Here is a 17,368-nt window from a genome sequence, read left to right on the forward strand (position 1 = left end):
TAAGGGAAGAGCAGGGGAGCAGGAAGGAGCGGAAAAAAATTTTCTGGGAGGATGTCAATGTTCTTGATCTTGTTCGGGTAATGAATACAAATACAATTGTCAAAAGTCATCAAACTGAATACTTATGCTATGTAATTATAGCTCAGTAATAAAAAGAAGGCTAGGATTGTGCATTAATCACAGCTTCCTATACTAATCAATATTCCTCCATTTTGGTCTACCATCTCCATAGGACGGTGTTACAACAAAGATTATGAGGCCTTTCCTCATCATTTATATAGAAGATGGACAAAATTAAAACATTCTTCCATCTTTTCAGCATAAAATGTTGGGAATCATCAGAGCTCAGTTGAAGAGAAACAGGAAGAAAAATAGGGCAAGCAGGAAGTAGTAAGACAAGCATGAAGGACGGTTAACTCTACATAAACAAGAGTGGGGTGAGAGAGGTAAGTCAAGAATTAGTCACACTTAATAATTTCCTTTTTATTTTAGTCACTCACAGTTTCCCCTCAAGTTGTGCTATTTTCCCCTGAGACTCCTCCAGATTCTTCTGAGTGACCTGCAGCTTCACTTCCATGCCTTCCTGTTTAGCCATCATATTCTACCAACAGAAGTATATTTTAGGAAATGAGAAATTGTTCAGATCCCCAGATCCAGAAATAGCATACTCACCAAAGACATCACTCACCCTCATCTTTGTTTCTCTTTTGTTTCTAAGTTTCATTAACTCGAGGCTTAGAATTCTCATAGTCTTCTGGTTATTATCTTCAGAAAACTAAGTAAAAGAAACAAAAAAATTCAAAAATATTTTCTACTAGGTCCTATATAAAAATCACAGAAATATTGATTGTTCTATTACTGGGACTATTATTTACCAACATTATACTCTGGTAGAGAATTTAGACTTTGACCACACCAGGATTTTACACGGCTAATGTTCTTGTCCCTCATTTTGATTAATGTGACTTTCTGGTTTATTTATTTAAATTTTTTTGAGGGTTTTATTTTTAAGTAATCTCCACCCAATGTGGGTCTCGAACTCATGACCCCGAGATCAAGAGTTACACGCTCTACTGACTGAGATATACAAGCACCTCTTTCTGATTTATTTTTGAAAGCTGCTTGGGTTGTCTACCTCTACATGCTGAAGAGTCTACTGCAAACCTCTAAACCAAGCTCCTTGGAGAAGATTCTGTAAACTGTGCTTGTTTAACAAAATACATCTGAATTGCCTGGTCTATTTTAAAATATGTAGAGTACAAGATTCATCCCAGGCCTACTAAATCAGAATTTCCCTTGGTGGGGCCTAGGAATCTGCTCCCTTCCCCATGCTTGATTCTTATGCACCCTTGTTCCCCTTGTAATCAAAGAGCTCAGCACATTACAGGCCTTCAATAAATGACTGTTATTAAACTGAACAGTGATTTATAGCCTCCTTCTACTTCTAAGCAGATGACCATATTATATCCTTTAAGATCTATTAGTAGTAACATAATACTAATAATATTAATAAATGAAATTTATCTATTAAACATGTTTAATCCACAAATTTATTGATTTCCCACTTCATTTCCAAAAGGATTTGAGATGGAAGTCTGATGTTATGCTATTATTTATTTCAGAGAAAGATTTTTGTAAAAAAATTTTATTGAGAGAGAATGAGAGAGAGCATGAGCAGGGGGAAAGGCAGAGAGAGCAGGAGAGGGGGCAGGAGAGGGATAAGCAGACTTCCTGCTGAGCAGGGAGCCCAATGTGAGGCTTGATCCCAGGACCCTGAGATCATGACCTGAGCCAAAGGCAGATGCTTAACCAACTGAGGCACCCAGGCACCCCCAGAGAAAGAATCTTGAGGCTTGATCCCAGGACCCTGAGATCATGACCTGAGCCAAAGGCAGATGCTAACAACTGAGGCACCCAGGCACCCCCGAGAAAGATCTTTTCATTTTTTTTCTTTTTTTCTTTCTTTCTTTTTTATCTTTTCTTTCTTTTTTTTCTTTCTTTCTTTTCTTGCGGAGGGAGGAGGTTCCAACTTCGTTCAGGCCTTCTTCCTTCCTTCCTTTCCGTCCTTCTTTTCTATCTCCTTCATGCATTCTTCCGTTCCTTCCTCCTTCTTCCTTCCTTCCTTCCTTCCTTCCTTCCTTCCTTCCTTCCTTCCTTCCTTCCTTCCTTCCTTTCCTTCTCTTTTAAAATATTTTATTTATTTATTCACAAGAGACACAGAGAGAGGCAGAGACACAAGCAGAGGGAGAAGCAGGCTCCATGCAGGGAGCCCAACATGGGACTTGATCCTGGGTCTCCAGGATCACGTCCTAGGCTGAATGCGGTGCTAAACCGCTGAACCACCCGGGCTGCCCGAAAAAGATCTTTAAAGTGACTTCTAGATGTATATTCTTTATTTTTTTTTTTAAGATTTTATTTATTTATTCATGAGAGACACACAGAGAGAGAGAGAGAGAGGCAGAGACACAGGCAGAAGGAGAAGCAGGCTCCATGCAGGGAGCCCGACGTGGGACTCGATCCCAGGTCTCCAGGATCACACCCTGGGCTGAAGGTGGCGCTAAACCGCTGAGCTACCCAGGCTGCCCTAGATGTATATTCTACAAGTTTTACTTATTTACTGGGGGTGACTTTGAAGAAGGGTGAGAAAACATCAGACATTAAAACAAAAGTAACTTGTTTATCACCTCTTATGTGTCAGGTACCATAATAAAAAAGACAATAATAATTCTTCCTGGAAGCAGCTTAACATTTAAGCTATATTGGGTGGAAGAAAAAGACCAACCTAGAGCCTAAAATTCCCTAACAACTATATAAGAAAAAAACCAACATGTTTCTACTTTATTCATTTATAAATATTATTATCAGGTTCAAATACCTTTGATTTAAGTAGCTCATTAGATCTAGTTAACTCAATAAGCTGTTTTTCTAGTGAAGCATTACTTGCGGAGAGAGATGTTTTCTCCCTGACTGCAGCATTTAGCTTGGCCTCCACCTTCTCCAACTCAGCTTCCAGATCTTGGATCTGCTTGTCCTGAGCACCACGTTCTTGCACAAGAACACGAATCTGGAAAGAAACAAAGTGATGAATGATTCACCAATACAGTACTGACTTAACTATATGCTATTGATATGAAAACATTAAAATTCTAGAAAAACCTCTGTGACATGATGCTTTTAGATATTCTGATTTTACTGCTTGTACAGTTGTATTTATGTCTTAAAAATCTATAAGCATTAAAAAAATCTGTAAGCAGTTTAAGAAGAGAGGGTTTAGTTTTTAAAATGTTATTTTAAAAAATATTTTATTTTTGTTTATTTGAGAGAGAGAGAGAGCACAAGAGAGGAAGGAATAGAGAGAGAGGGAGAAGCAGGCTCCCCACTGAGCAGAGAGCCCGATCTGGGGCCTAATCCCAGGACTCTGGGATTATGACCCAAGGTAAAGGCAGATGCTTAACCATCTGAGCCACCCAGCTGCCCAGAGAGGATTTTTTTTTTCAAGATTTTATTTCTAAGTACTCTCTACACCAATGTGTGGCTCGAAATCACAACCCTGAGATCAAGAGACCCATTCCTCTGACTGAGCCATCCAGGCATCCAAAGAGAGGATTTTATTTGCTTGTAATCTTCCAAGTGTAATTAAACTATTCACTTTTAAGGTATTTCTACCTATACGAATTCTTTTTTTCTCTAGTTATATGAACTCAAATTATAGTTTGAGGGGCAGTCAGTTAAGCATCTGCTTTGGCTCCGGTCATGATCATGTGCTCCTTGCTCAGTGGGGAGTCTGCTTCTCCCTTCCCCTTTTGCCCCTCCCCATTTGTGATCTCTCTCGCTCTCTCAAATAAATAAAATCTTATAAAAAATTATTGTTTGAAATGCTAAGTGTTCTCTTCATTTCAAGAAGGCATAATGGAGTTTCTAGGTAGGATGTTATAAGTACTCCAGTACGAATGATCAGTAAGCCATCACTCCTGTTGAAATTAACAGATCAAAACTAGAACCAGTATCAAATCACATATCTGGAGCGCCTGCATGGATTAGTCAGTTAAGCATCCGATTCTTGGTTTCAATCTCATGGTCATGGGTTCAAGCCTCGAGTTGGGCTCCATTGGGCATGGAGTCTACTTAAATAAATAAAAACAAAATGTGCCACATGTCACAAAATGTGGCCACATATCTGACAACAGAAAATGTGGAAGCCAGGAGACAATGAAATAATTTGTTTAAAATGCAGGGGGAAAAGTGCCAATCTAAACTCTATTCCCAATGAAAATATGTTTTAAATTTGAAGGTGACATACAGATGTTTTAAGAGAAAGGAACAGCTAAGAGCATTTGCCAGCAGTAGGCGTGCAGAATAAAAAGTACTACAGTGCTTTAGGCTGAACAAAAATGATCGCAGATATTTACAAAGCATGCACTTAATTTTTTTTTTTTTATTTGATAGAGAGTGAGAGAGCAAGAGTGAGCAAGCACAAGTGGGGGAGCAGCAGGCAGAGGGAGAGGGAAAAGCAGGCTCCCTGAGGAGCAGGAACCTGGGATCATGATCTGAGCCGATGGCAGATGCTTAACCAACTGAGCCATCCAGGTGCCCCAAACTATGTACTTTAATATAAGGACATGGACAGACTGATAATAAAGGATCAGGAAAGATTTACCATGTAAATATTAAAAGAAAGCTGAGATGGCTATATTAATATCATATAAGGTAAACTTTTTTTTTTTTCATATAAGGTAAACTTTTAAGGCAGAAAGTATTACTAGTAATAGAGGGAATTTTATAATGAAAAGGTCATTTCAAGAGGAAGACAATCTTAAATTTGTTGTGCTCTTAATATAACTTCAAAATATATAAAGCAAAAAATGACAGAATTAAGAAGATAAATGGAGTAATCCATAAAGCTGGAAATGTGAAAATACTTTCCTTACTAGCTAATAGAAAAACTAGACAAAAAAATATCAGTTCAGATAAGGATTTGAACAAAACTTTTAACCATATTGAACTGACATATTTAAACTATATCAAGAAGTGCAAATACTTTCTAGTACACATAAAGCATTTACCAAAATAGATTATTTGTTAGGTATAAAAGTATCAGGAAAGCATACCTGTATTAAGTCGCATGAGGTATGTTCTACTCTTCCTTATTGGCATAGTATTGATACTAATCTTGGTATTTTTTTTAGCCAAAATTGTTTAACTAAAAATGTATCAAACGTCATTTATATATAGATGGCTATGAAATAGATGCTAGGGATTGAATGAGCTTTAAGTTTCCTTACCAGAAGATTTATACTTATATTATTGATTTACAACCAATGTTTATAGCATAGTGTTATAAAATAGAAAAAAGAGGGGCACCTGGGTGGCTCAGTGGCTGAGTGTCTGCCTACTGTTCAGGTCATGATCCTGGGGTTCTGGGATCGAGTCCCTCATTGGGTTCCCTGTGGGGAGCCTGCTTCCCTCTGCCTCTCTGCTTCTCTGTCTCTGTGTCTCTCATGAATGGATAAATAAAAATCTTAAAAAAAAAAAAAAAAAAAAAAGTAGTGGCAGCGTGGGTGGCTCAGTGGTTTAGCGCCGCCTTCAGCCCAGGGCATGATCCTGGAGACTCAGGATTGAGTCCCATGTCAGGCTCCCTGCATGGAGCCTGCTTCTCCCTCTGCCTGTGTTTCCGTCTGTCTCTCTTCTCTGTGTTTCTCATGAATAAATAAATAAAATCTTAAAACAAAAGTAGAAAAAAGAATACTGAGATTATTTATATCATGCTTTTGCAATTAAAGAAGGTAAGGCTACAAAAAGAAGGGTTTGTACCCTCGAATGCCTACATGGCCAAGCAGATAATATAAAGGACAGAGAGCCAGGTGAGGACTGAAGAGCAGATATGGAGTTTAAAGGAGGCAGTTCTGCATGGCCCTAGCAGATTGTTGCCCTGGAAGGGAATATGGAGAGAGTGTTGTCAGAACTTCTGACTTCTCAACAAAGCCAGAAATCTGACTTTGTTTTGCATGAAATTCTACTTTTAAATGTTGATAATTATTATTATTTAAAGACTTTATTTATTCATGAGAGACACAGAGAGGCAGAGACACAGGCAGAGAGAGAAGCCAGATCCATGCAGGGAGTCCGATGTGCGACTCGATCCCAGGACACCAGGATGGTGCCCTGGGCTGAAGGGAGGTGCTCAATCGCTAAGCCACCCACAATTCACTAAATGTTCATAATTAATTCAATTTAAACAAACAAACTATAAATCCTGTGGGGTTTAAATAAAATAGAGCTGTATTTATCTAAAATCTCTATTCTAAAAGATTAAGAAACTAACACAAATTACCAGTTCTAATCGTGGCACTGCCACTCACTTACCAGCTATCTCTCTGAGACTCAGCTATCACATCTCTAAGTATTAACCCCTATATTGTAGGCATGTGTCCTTAACAAAATGATGGCCAATATAATTAAATACTAAAAGAATCAGAGCAACCAGGGCAGAGATTTGAAAGGTTAGCTTGATACATTCTTGGTCCTAAACCAACATTTTACTATAATCAATGGAAGGTTTTAATATGTCAAAAGCATATGTACACTAAACAGAGTTGGTCAACATTGGAAACAGAAAAAAGACTGCCAGGAAAGCAAAGTCGGCAGTGACTATCTTACTCATGCTTAGGAAGTAAGTGGATTCTTCTTTTTTTAAATTAAATTAATTTTATTTATTTTGAGAATGGGGCAGGGGCAGAAGGAGAGGGAGAGAATCTCAAACAGATTCCACATTGAGTGTGAAGCCCAACACCGAGTTTGATCCCATGACTCTGATATGACCCAAGCCAAAACCAAGAGTTGGATGCTCAACTAACTGAGTTCGCCCAGGCACCCCAGTAAGTGGGTTCTTTAGTCACCTTTGCTCAGTAGAGACTTCTGCCGTGGTGGAATTGTATGGTATCACTCACTGCAGTGCCTACAAGTGAGTTAAGTTTACTTATTTATTTAACGATCTTTACAAGATGGGTCTTTACAAGATGGTCAGTGAATTCCTGATAGGGAGACTTGATGAACACCATCTCTTTCCAGAGGTGGGGGTGAGATAGATCTAGGTCTTGGAGATAGCATCAAAAATAGCACTGGCAAAGTTCCCCAGAGTGGCAATGTAGCCCCCTGGCGAAGGTGTAGCAGTCATCAATACTAGCCATCATCAGTACGTTGCTTCTTGGGCACAGGGGCTGAGACAATGCCAGTGCCTCTGAGAGCAGGGATGAGATGCATCAGCACAGAGCCACAGAAGCCAATAACCTTGCATGGCATATTGTGGGGCTTGCCAATCTTGTTCTTCCAGTAGCCTTGCTGTGGGGGGATGATGGAAAGCTTCAGGATGGTGGCCCTATGGATGACAATGGCTACTTCTTAGGGACTTGACACCCAGACCAACATGTCCATTGTAATCTCCCATGGCAACAAATGCCTTGAATCTGGTCTGCTGGCTGGTACAGGTGTGCTTTTGCACAGGCATGATTTTCAAAACCTCATCCTTGAGGAATGCCCCCAGAAAGTAGTCAATGATCTCAGATTCCGTGATGGGCAGGGAAAAGAGACAGACATCCTTCAGGGACTTGATCTTCTTGTCCTTGACCAGGCAGCCCAGCTTCATGATGGAGGTCCACTCCTTGTCCTGTGAATGCCTCTAAAAGCTCTGTGACCTCGGCCCTGGACCCAGATGCTGCTGCCAAAGCCTCAGAGAAAGCCGCCCCTGCCTCCCATTCCCAGGCTCCCAAGCCCTGACGCAACACTAGCACCACTCACCATTTCGTGTTCTCTCAGAGAAGCAGCCCTAGTGCACATTTAAAATGTGACTAGTGCAGTTGAAAAATTGAGTTCTTAGTTTTACTGGATTTAAATAGTCTCAAGTGGTGAGTGGCTAATATTGGACAGGACAGTTCTAGGTTCACCCTCCAGCTCCATTTTATCCTTGAATAGGGCATACATATATATAGTACAGAAGGTGTGTCAGGTCAGCACAACTGTCATAATTGAACTAACCTGTTGGGATTTCATGTCCATTAAGAAATTCTCTAGCTAATCACTATCTGCAGGTTAGCCTGCAATGAGTAAATGTAAATATTTGACTTATGCATAACTGTGATAAACCAACGCATTAATTTTCAGTTACCAATTTTTCATGAAGAGGGTTATCCTGAATCTGCCCCTCAGTTTGCTAAAACTTGACTTTGCCAGCATACCACACTGACAACCATGTTCTGCAACATGGTATCTAACAAAGTTAAGTCACAGTTACCTGGCCTGCACTGGTCCCTCCCCATGGTCTGCTTTACCATCTGCAACACAATTGCAACAGAACTTGCCAAACTGCAACAGAATCTCTGTCTCTTAACTTTAAGTAACTCTTTCCATTTTATAGCACATTTATTTTTCAACTAAGTTGAAAGCATTGCTTACCTCTTTTTCTAGTATCTTCAAATCTTTATCATTCTTTTGCGATTCCTTCTATTTAAGAAGTCAAAAAACAGATAAATATGTGTCACAAATATCACAGTCAAATTCGATTTTTAGTTATAAAAATATTAAACAATTTAATTTCTTTCTTTTCATTCTTTCTTTCAGTAAACTCTATCCCCCAATGTGGAGCTTGAACTCAGAATCCCAAGATCAAGAGTCTTATGTTCTACTGACTGGGTCAGCCAGGCACCCCTTTCTTTTCTTTCCTTGAAGATCTAATTGGCTTTATTAAGTGATTCATGAATCAGGCAGCATTCCATCTAGCAAGTAGAGGGAAGTTCCTCACCAAACAATTTCTATTTTAAACATTTTATTGAGCCTATTAAACATTTTGTAGGAGACTTGTCTGGTAAAAGAAGGAAAAGGTTCTTCTTCTTCTTTTTTTTTTAAAAGGTTCTTTAAATCTTAAAATATTTCAGGTTTAAGTTTTGACTGCAATAAATTATTAGGCTTTTCCTAGTAAGTTCAGGGAAAATAACAAGTGGAGCTTTAGAAATAAAGCTACTGAGTGCCTTCTTCTAATTTTATACAGAAATACATTTTGAATATTTAATTATGCTATCCCAGAAAGAAAAGAATCTTATGAAGAGAAATAAACTTTGAAACCCCCAAAAAGGAAAAAAAAAAAAAAACCCAAAAACTACAGATGAAAAGACATAAACATTAAAATGGTGTAAGCTGATTCTAATCTACTTATTGCTTTTATTCTTAAAAAGACCTATAATTTTTGCTCTATGTATTTTTATATCCAATATCCAACAGCCTTTCTGACATAATGGCCTTAACCAGAATATCTATCTTTCCACCTAAAATGGAAGAAAATGTATAAACATATTGAATACAACCTGTTTTATGTGCTTCTAAGTTAGGGGAAGCTACATCAGTCTCATATTTATTAATTTCCCACATGCTGGCATTTTCTATCAAGGAAAGCCTATTATTTAGGGGTTTTATACAAACATGTATGTAATTTAGCTTTCTAAGAGTTCTGTAATTAATTCAAAATTTCAGAACTGTTTCTTCAAGAAATTCAAGTTAAGAAATTTAAATCAACTACAAAATTATTTTATTTTAATTTTGAGTATAGTTAATATACAGTGTAATATTAGTTTCAGGTATACAATATAGTAACTTGACACTTCCATACAGACGTGGTGCTCATCAAGACAAGTGCTCTCCTTAATCTCTATCACCTATTTCACTCATCCCCCCACCGACCTCCTCTCTGGTAACCATCAGTTTGTTCTCTAGAGTTAAGAGACTATTTCTTGGTTTGTCTCTCTTTTTTCCCTTTATTCATTTTTATTTTTTAAATTCCACTTATGAGTGAAATCACTCTCTAGCTCTGTTCATGTTATGGCAAACAGCAAGATTTCATTTCTTTTTATGGCTGAATAATATTCCATTGTATATATATTTAAAACAATGTGTAAGAAAAGCCTGTCTATATCAGTGCTGCCCAATAAAAATACATCACAAACCATATATGTATTTTCAAATTTTCTAGTAGTCATATATATTTCTTTAAGTTTCTTTAAGTAATCTCTATACCTGATGTAGGGCTCAAATGCATGACCCCAAGACTAAGAGTCACATATTCTTCTGAGCCAGCCAGGCACTCCTCTAGTAGTCATTTTAAAAACTAAAAATTTTAGTAATATATTTAATTATATAATAATAAACACATTTATTATAATAAATAACATATAATTATGTAAAATTATATTAATATATACTAATATATCACAAATATATAAATAATATACAAATGTATATTTAATGATATAATAAATATATTTAATATTTTTACTTTACTATAAAAGTAAAAAGTATTATTTTAATATGTCATTAGTGTAAAATTATTATGAGATATTTTATATGTTTTGTACTGTCTTCAAACTTTGCTCTGTATTTTATTTACTCTTGCAGCACATCTTAATTCAGATGCTAAAGTTTCATCATAAATAGCTATCTATGGGGCGCCTGGGTGGCTCAGCTGTTAAACAACTGACTCATGATCTCAGGTTTGTGAGTTCATGCCCCACATTGGGCTCCATGCTGCTACTCTAGGTGTGGAGACCACTTAAAAAAAAAAAAAGCTAAAAGAGAAATAGCTATCTATATTTAGATTTCATGAAATATGGATGAAAAAGTAGATTCACATACCCAAGATGTTTCAAAAAACATTTACATTTTCCAACCAAAGAGTCAAGTATCAGTTTTTAAAAATATATTAATTAAAATCAAATAATACTAAAAACTTAGCTCTCACTTTCAAGTGGTCAATAGCCACATGTGGCTGGTCACTTCCATAATGTATAATGAAACCCTATATTATAAAACAAGAGACTTAGATAATTGGTAAACAAATGAATGAGTCTAAGCTTAATCTACAGCCTTGGTTTCCCAACTCTGCATCTTTTCCACATTAACAAATCACTTCTTGCAACTTAAGAAACTACAACTTAAAAAAAAAAAAAAAGAAAGAAAGAAACTACAACTTCCTTTAAAAACTAATGGAAACAATAATAACATGTAGCATAAACTATAACCTGAATAATTTAATCTCTCACCACTCCTTGGTAGTTTCTGAGCAGCACATCTCTTTTAGGCATTAGAATGCATTTTTTCCCCCTTTTTCTTCACCAATACTTACCCCTCTGCACAAACACCACCACACAATGCAAATGACAGTAACTACCAAATCAAAGCATTGCATACTTTTTAAAGGCTTATTAGGTGTGAGACAATTTATCTAGATAGAAATGACTGAGAAGTGGAGACTATTTTGTAATTCTGAATTAAGGCATGGTTTATTTAGTAATGACGCAGGCAGAAATATAAATCTTGGTAGAGTCCTAATGATAATATTTTTTATTAATTTATAGATTTACAACCTTAATTTATACACTTAATCCATTATAGTCAAATAAAATACCTTTCAGAAATGTTTTCATGATTTAGGTGATAAACCAGACAGAATATCAGAATTCCTCACCTTTAATCCCAAAGTCTTAACTTTTCTTGCTGAAGCAGGCAAGGTAGTATCTCTGTCAACATTAAGATTTTGTTGAGACTCTACAATAAAATAGATTGTACAGATCTTGGTTGGTGCTTACACGCTTGAAACATAGACAAAACCCAATTTCCAAATTTCTTATTGTGATTATTAGTGAAGAAGTACAAAGTTCCATTCTTGACTGTACATGTCCAAACAATTAGTTGCACAATAGTATTAACACAACCAACCCTTTTCTGATTTTCCTACTATTCCCTGACAGGTTAAGGTGATTACCAAAAGAGAAATGATGTATCTGTGTCAGTATCTTACTTAATTTTATTGGTTATGCAATAGTGGGATGATCAAAGCATTATTATGTAGTTGACTCTTTTGTAAATTCATCAAGTAAGAAAATTTAAATATAACTATAGCTTCACATTTTTGGAAATACTATAGTAACTTCTAATTTAAGTACTGTTATTCATAACTTTAAAATTTATGAGATCAAATAACCATTATTTTATTTTGTATTCCATTACCTTTTTGTTTTTTAAATCTTTGTGATTTCTGAAATGATACTGGTCCTTTTAATACTTCTGAAGTTTTAACATCATAAGCACCTGGAGACGGTGCACAACCTAAAGGAAATATAGCACATTAATGTCTCATCTAATGTTATTATGATCTTAAATTAAAAACATGTCATAGTAAATTAATACCCACGTAAAATGCCTTAGCAAATCATTTATTTTTTTCAAATATAAAAATAGCATCTGTTTGATATTACAAAACAGGCCTCTCAGCAAAAAAACATCATTATCTTCCCAAATGTTCTTTATTTCAATGAATCAAAGGAACACAGGCAACTGAACAAAACAGCAAAGACAGTCTTGAGATAAACATCATGTAAGATCAAGCAACATGGCTTTGTTATTAAGGACTGAATATAAGAAAAAAAAATATTTTGGGGACACCTAGGTGGCTCAGGGGTTGAGCGTCTACCTTTGGCTCAGGGCGTGATCCTGGAGTCCTGGGATCGAGTCCCACATTGGGCTTCCTGCACGCAGCCTGCTTCTCTCTCTGCCTATGTCTCTGCCTCTCTCTTTCTGTCTCTCATGAATAATTAAAATCTTTTTTAAAAAAGAAATATTTCAAATCAACTCTGCTCAAAGAGAGTCACTGAGGTAACTACCATCAGTTTCTAGAAATGAAGCAATTAAAAAGTCTAGCTCTCAAGGTTTAGTCTGGAATAAAAATTTATAGTGATAATCCATCTCTGGCTAATATTGATGCATCAGAAAATTTATAAAAGCAATGTTACACAAAGTACAAATTATACTAGACAATAGTTTTATGATCCAGAAATTTATATAGTATAACCTCACTTAACTGGAGTCTCAAAGTGAAAGCATTTCAGAGTGTTTATGCATAGCTTTATTTTTAATTGTTTAAAAAAGATTTTATTTATTTATTCATGAGAGACAGAGAGAGATGCTGAGGAAGAAGGGAAGCAGGCTCCCTGGGGAGCCGGATGCAGGACTCCAACCCGGTATTCCAGGATCAGGCTCTGAGCTGAAGGTAGATGCTCAACTGCTGAGCAACCCAGGCATCCCTGTTTATGCATAGTTGACTTGAGATCTGGCTCTCAGGACTTGTATTGCCTAGCTGGCTAAGTCGGTAGAGCAGGAGACTCTTGATCTCAGGGTATGAGTTCAAGCCCCATATTGGGCATAGAGCCTACTTAAACAAAACAGGTAAAAATATCATTAGCATAAAGCTTTAAGGATTGAGAATCAATAGATTCATACTATTCTCTGAAAAGTTACTTACTTCAGCATAGTGTTTCATGCAAATAAACAGGAACTGCAAGGAGTGACCATTTCAAGGCAACTCCAGCTGTCTCTTAAGTGTTTCTCAAATGGAATGATAGGTAAGAGCTTGTTGGTACATCTTGACTAACATCAAGGAAAAGTGAAGCACAACAGAAAATATCAGTGATTCAAATGTAGATACACAATTTATTTCTCATCCTGGGATACAATTAAAAAGTATTAAAGTCACTCCTTTCATCAATTCTAAAAGGCTATAAAAACATCAAAGATGGATTGAATTTTCCATTCCTCTCCCTGGATAATGGTAACAAAAATAATTACACAAAAATTCCAATCCTGGGAGCTTTTTTTTTTTTTTTTTAAGATTTTATTTATTTATTTCTGAGAATACACAGAGAGGAGAGAGAGAAGCAGAGACACAGGCAGAGGAAGAAGAAGGCACCATGCAAGGAGCCTGACATGGGACTCGATCCTGGGTCTCCAGGATCAGGCCCTGGGCCAAAGGCAGTGCTAAACTGCTTGAGCCACCTGGGCTGCCCCCTGGGAGCTTTTTGATCTAAATGTGGGTCAATAAGGGGTTGGGGTAGTGGATTTCCAATCAGAAGAGAGTTTCAACACGAAGTATAGAATTCAGTGGGGCATCTAACATAAAGGCAGACTTAACAGAAAACATTAATCTTGGCTATCTCGGATTTCTCACATTGGGGTGAAACAGGAAGCTGACAGGGGTTTCCCTAAAATCAGTATAAGGGTGGCACATCTTAGAGCATAGGTTTTTTTTAAAAATTCAAATTCAAATTGCCAACATATAGGATGATAACACCCAGTTTAGAGCACATACTTTTACTCATTGGGATAGGAGCTGGGAGAGGTAGAGGGGGACATGTTTTAAAGCAAACAAGAGACTTCCACCATACTGTTAGCTATGCCTTTTTGGGGAAGAGGGGATGAGGGCATGCAGAGCCTATGGTTATTCTTTGCTCTCTGCTTTTAATTATTATTATTTAAAGGTAAACTCTAGGCCTAACATGGGGGTTGACCTCACAATCCTGAGATCAAGAGTCACATGTTCTACCAACCAAGCCAGACAGGCACTTAGTTCTCTGCTTTTAGGAATGCTTCTATGGAAAAGCATGAGAAGCACCAGTTTAGACTTGTCAGAGTGGCCAGAAAATAAAATGATGTTGAATTCTTATGTTCTGGTTCATGACTATGTGTACACTCTGAAAAGGAAATATGGGCAAGCAAAAGATGGGATGGTGGACAGTGACTGAGCAGCATCATGAGTTGAGAACAATTAAAACCATACTTAACAAAAACTTCCCTAAACAATCAAACTTGATTGTTAGATTTAGGATTTAGATTCAAGAACTAGGTAGAAATCCAGCCTGTATTAATCTATTAACTCTTTGTGAGAGTGTAGTTAGTACATGTTATTTTCATGCTCCAGATCTTTTCCTTACGAACACTTAAATGTACTATATCACACATACATATGACTTGTTAGAAATCTGGGGAGACGGAACATCAGAAGAATGGAATGAGATGTCCTGGGAGTTATCGCAAGTTTTCTGCAACTTCTTTCTTGATCAACAATGACTGGTAGCTAACAGGTAGTTAATAATTTTAAACAAACAAAACAGTCTATGCATTTCATTAAACGCTTCAAACTTTTGGATCTTTTTAAAATAGTTTTTTAAGGATTTTATTTATTTGAGAGATAGACTGAGCGAGAGCACAAGCAGAATGGAGGTGCAGAGGGAGAAGCAGACTGCTTACTTAGCAGGTAGCCTAATGCGGGGTTTGATCCCGGGACACCGAGGTCATGACCTGAGCTGAAGGCAGATGCTTAGTTGACTGAGCTACCTATCAGATTTCTTTATTTCCTATTTCTTCTACCCAGAATGGACAGTCCATCTTCCATTTTGCCTGACTAATTCTTACTCAGCCTTTTCCAGTTTTCTCTGAGTCCTCAAATTAGGTTGAAAACCTCTCTTTGTAGTAGCTTGTGAGTAGTGTTCTTATCAGAGAACCTGTCAGTTTTGTAATTATCCATATTCCATGTTAGACAAAACTGCTTGTGGTTAGGTCTCTCTAGATCATGTTCATAACCCCAGTATTTAGCTCAGGGTTGAGTTTGACAGTGCGGTGAAGAAAACATAGAAAGTCACTGGGAATGTGGGAATGGGGATAGAGTTTTATAATTCCTCAATCAGGGTTCAAATCCAGCTTTAAATGCTAACCAATAGACATTACTATGTGCCAAGTACTTTTTAGTCAGAAGATGGTAAGAACATTATACTCTCTCCTTTTCTAATCTAGCTTTAAGACCCCTGGCAATTTATTTTTATTTGAGGCTAATTTTCCTTATGAAACAGAAATTAAAAAAAGTATCCACCTCATAGCTGTTGGGATTACTGGAGTAATAGGAGAAATCACTACAGTGTCACTCGAGCATCAAATAAAGTAATAATTATTACTTCTGAAATTGTGAGTTGGTAAAGTCAGTTTAATCTACTATAAAGAAAACAGAATTCTCCTTAAAAGACATACTGCTGAGAGAATTTAGAGAAGATTCTTTGAATATCCAGGAAACAGTATATTCCCGATCTTTCAATTAAGAAAATAAGCTTGTAAAAAAAAAAAAAAAAAAAAAAAAGGAAGAAGCTTGTGCTGACCCATTTGCTCACTTGGCCTTCCTTTGTGAGCAGAGTGATTCTTATTTCTATTTGCATGTTGGCTGACAAGTTAAAGATGCCAACAAGTGCCTTTTATAAAGAGTATATTAAAATGAATAAATCATGGGCTTTGATGTTCAGCCCTACCAATTACTGGCTGCTCAGAAGTTACAAAACCCCTCTGTTTCCTCATATGTAAAACGAGGACAATATCAATCCTTTCTCACTTGGAAAGAGTTAACCAGGTAGAACAGAAAAGACCTTAGCACAGTCCCTGCATACAGTTTGCATCCACTGAATGATGAGTGTGCCTCACTAACCATATCTGCGTCTTCCTGGTTAGTGTGCTTATGCATCACAGCGACTAAGTTCACAGGATGGGTTCACGAAGGCCTGATTTTATGTCCCAGTTCTGCTAACTTGGTTGTGTAACACTGAGCAAATCTATGTCTCAATCTTTTTATCAATAAAATAATAATAGGATTACCTCTCAGGGATGTTGGGTAATTAAAAAAGAATAATCAATGTAAATACTTAATACGGTGATTGGGGTTCTACGTGTCATTACTTCATTATGTTTTCAGTAAGTATGCTACTACCATAATTTTACCCATAAATTGCCTTTACCAATTATCCTTCTTTTATTCCTGAATGGAATATCCAAAAGAAATTCACAAGTTCATACGAAAAACTTGGTCAATTTTTTTTTTTTTTTAATCAGTGGGGCCTTCCGGACTTGACCATCAAATAGCTACCAATAGTTTCCTTATCCCCACTTCCTTCTCTCTGCCTTAGTTTCCCCACAGCACTCGTTCATTGGCTGTGTTCTCCAGCTGAATGTAGTGAACTCGATGGGGCAGAGACTTCGCTTCATTCACTGCTCTACCCTTATCTGAATGGTGCTAGGGAAGTAAATGCTTAGTATAGATTCTAGGAAAATAATCAATTGAATGAGACCCATCGCAGCCCTAAAATCTCCGATTAGCCTCCGAGGAAGGGACTCGAGAGCGGCAAGGTGCGTGACAACATATCCCGACCCCCAACTCCTTTCCCCGTACGCACCGGAAGGGTCATTGAATCGTTTCAGGGGCGCCTTAGGAAAAGACATGTTGATGACCAGCTCCACAAACCGAAGGTCACTAGCTCTCCTCCGCAACTCCTGGCTGCTTATTTCGGCCTAATCGCTCCAAATTCAAACCTCCCGGCTTACCCACGGCCCACCTCTAACGTCAGCAGATTTGAAAACCAAAGTTTTGGGCGCACCAATCCAGGACGCGAACGACTAAAGAGCATGCGCACCTGGCCTGGTCGCATCCAATCAGGGCTCCTGTGAGTTTAGGTCACCAGCC

General features: G+C 37.4%; 1 protein-coding gene across 4 annotated transcripts in view; it reads right to left on the reverse strand.

The window, feature by feature from the left end:
* The window catches only part of HMMR (hyaluronan mediated motility receptor), a 43,226-nt gene extending 25,941 nt beyond the window's left edge, over positions 1-17,285 (reverse strand). For 2 of the 4 annotated variants that reach the window (XM_038534825.1, XM_038534823.1), the window contains exons 1-7: positions 17,082-17,285; positions 12,049-12,147; positions 11,507-11,586; positions 8,449-8,496; positions 2,876-3,064; positions 689-775; positions 501-601 (exon numbers count right to left, since the gene is read on the reverse strand). In XM_038534825.1, coding sequence (XP_038390753.1) covers positions 501-601; positions 689-775; positions 2,876-3,064; positions 8,449-8,496; positions 11,507-11,586; positions 12,049-12,147; positions 17,082-17,127 — 650 coding nt within the window. In that variant the 5' untranslated portion in view covers positions 17,128-17,285. The remainder of the gene's footprint in view (positions 1-500; positions 602-688; positions 776-2,875; positions 3,065-8,448; positions 8,497-11,506; positions 11,587-12,048; positions 12,148-17,081) is intronic. The other 2 variants (XM_038534826.1, XM_038534824.1) reach the window with 2 other exon arrangements.
* Between the last annotated feature and the right edge of the window lie 83 nt (positions 17,286-17,368).

The sequence above is a fragment of the Canis lupus genome, chromosome 4 (assembly GCF_011100685.1).
Source record: "Canis lupus familiaris isolate Mischka breed German Shepherd chromosome 4, alternate assembly UU_Cfam_GSD_1.0, whole genome shotgun sequence".
Classification (NCBI taxonomy): domain Eukaryota; kingdom Metazoa; phylum Chordata; class Mammalia; order Carnivora; family Canidae; genus Canis; species Canis lupus.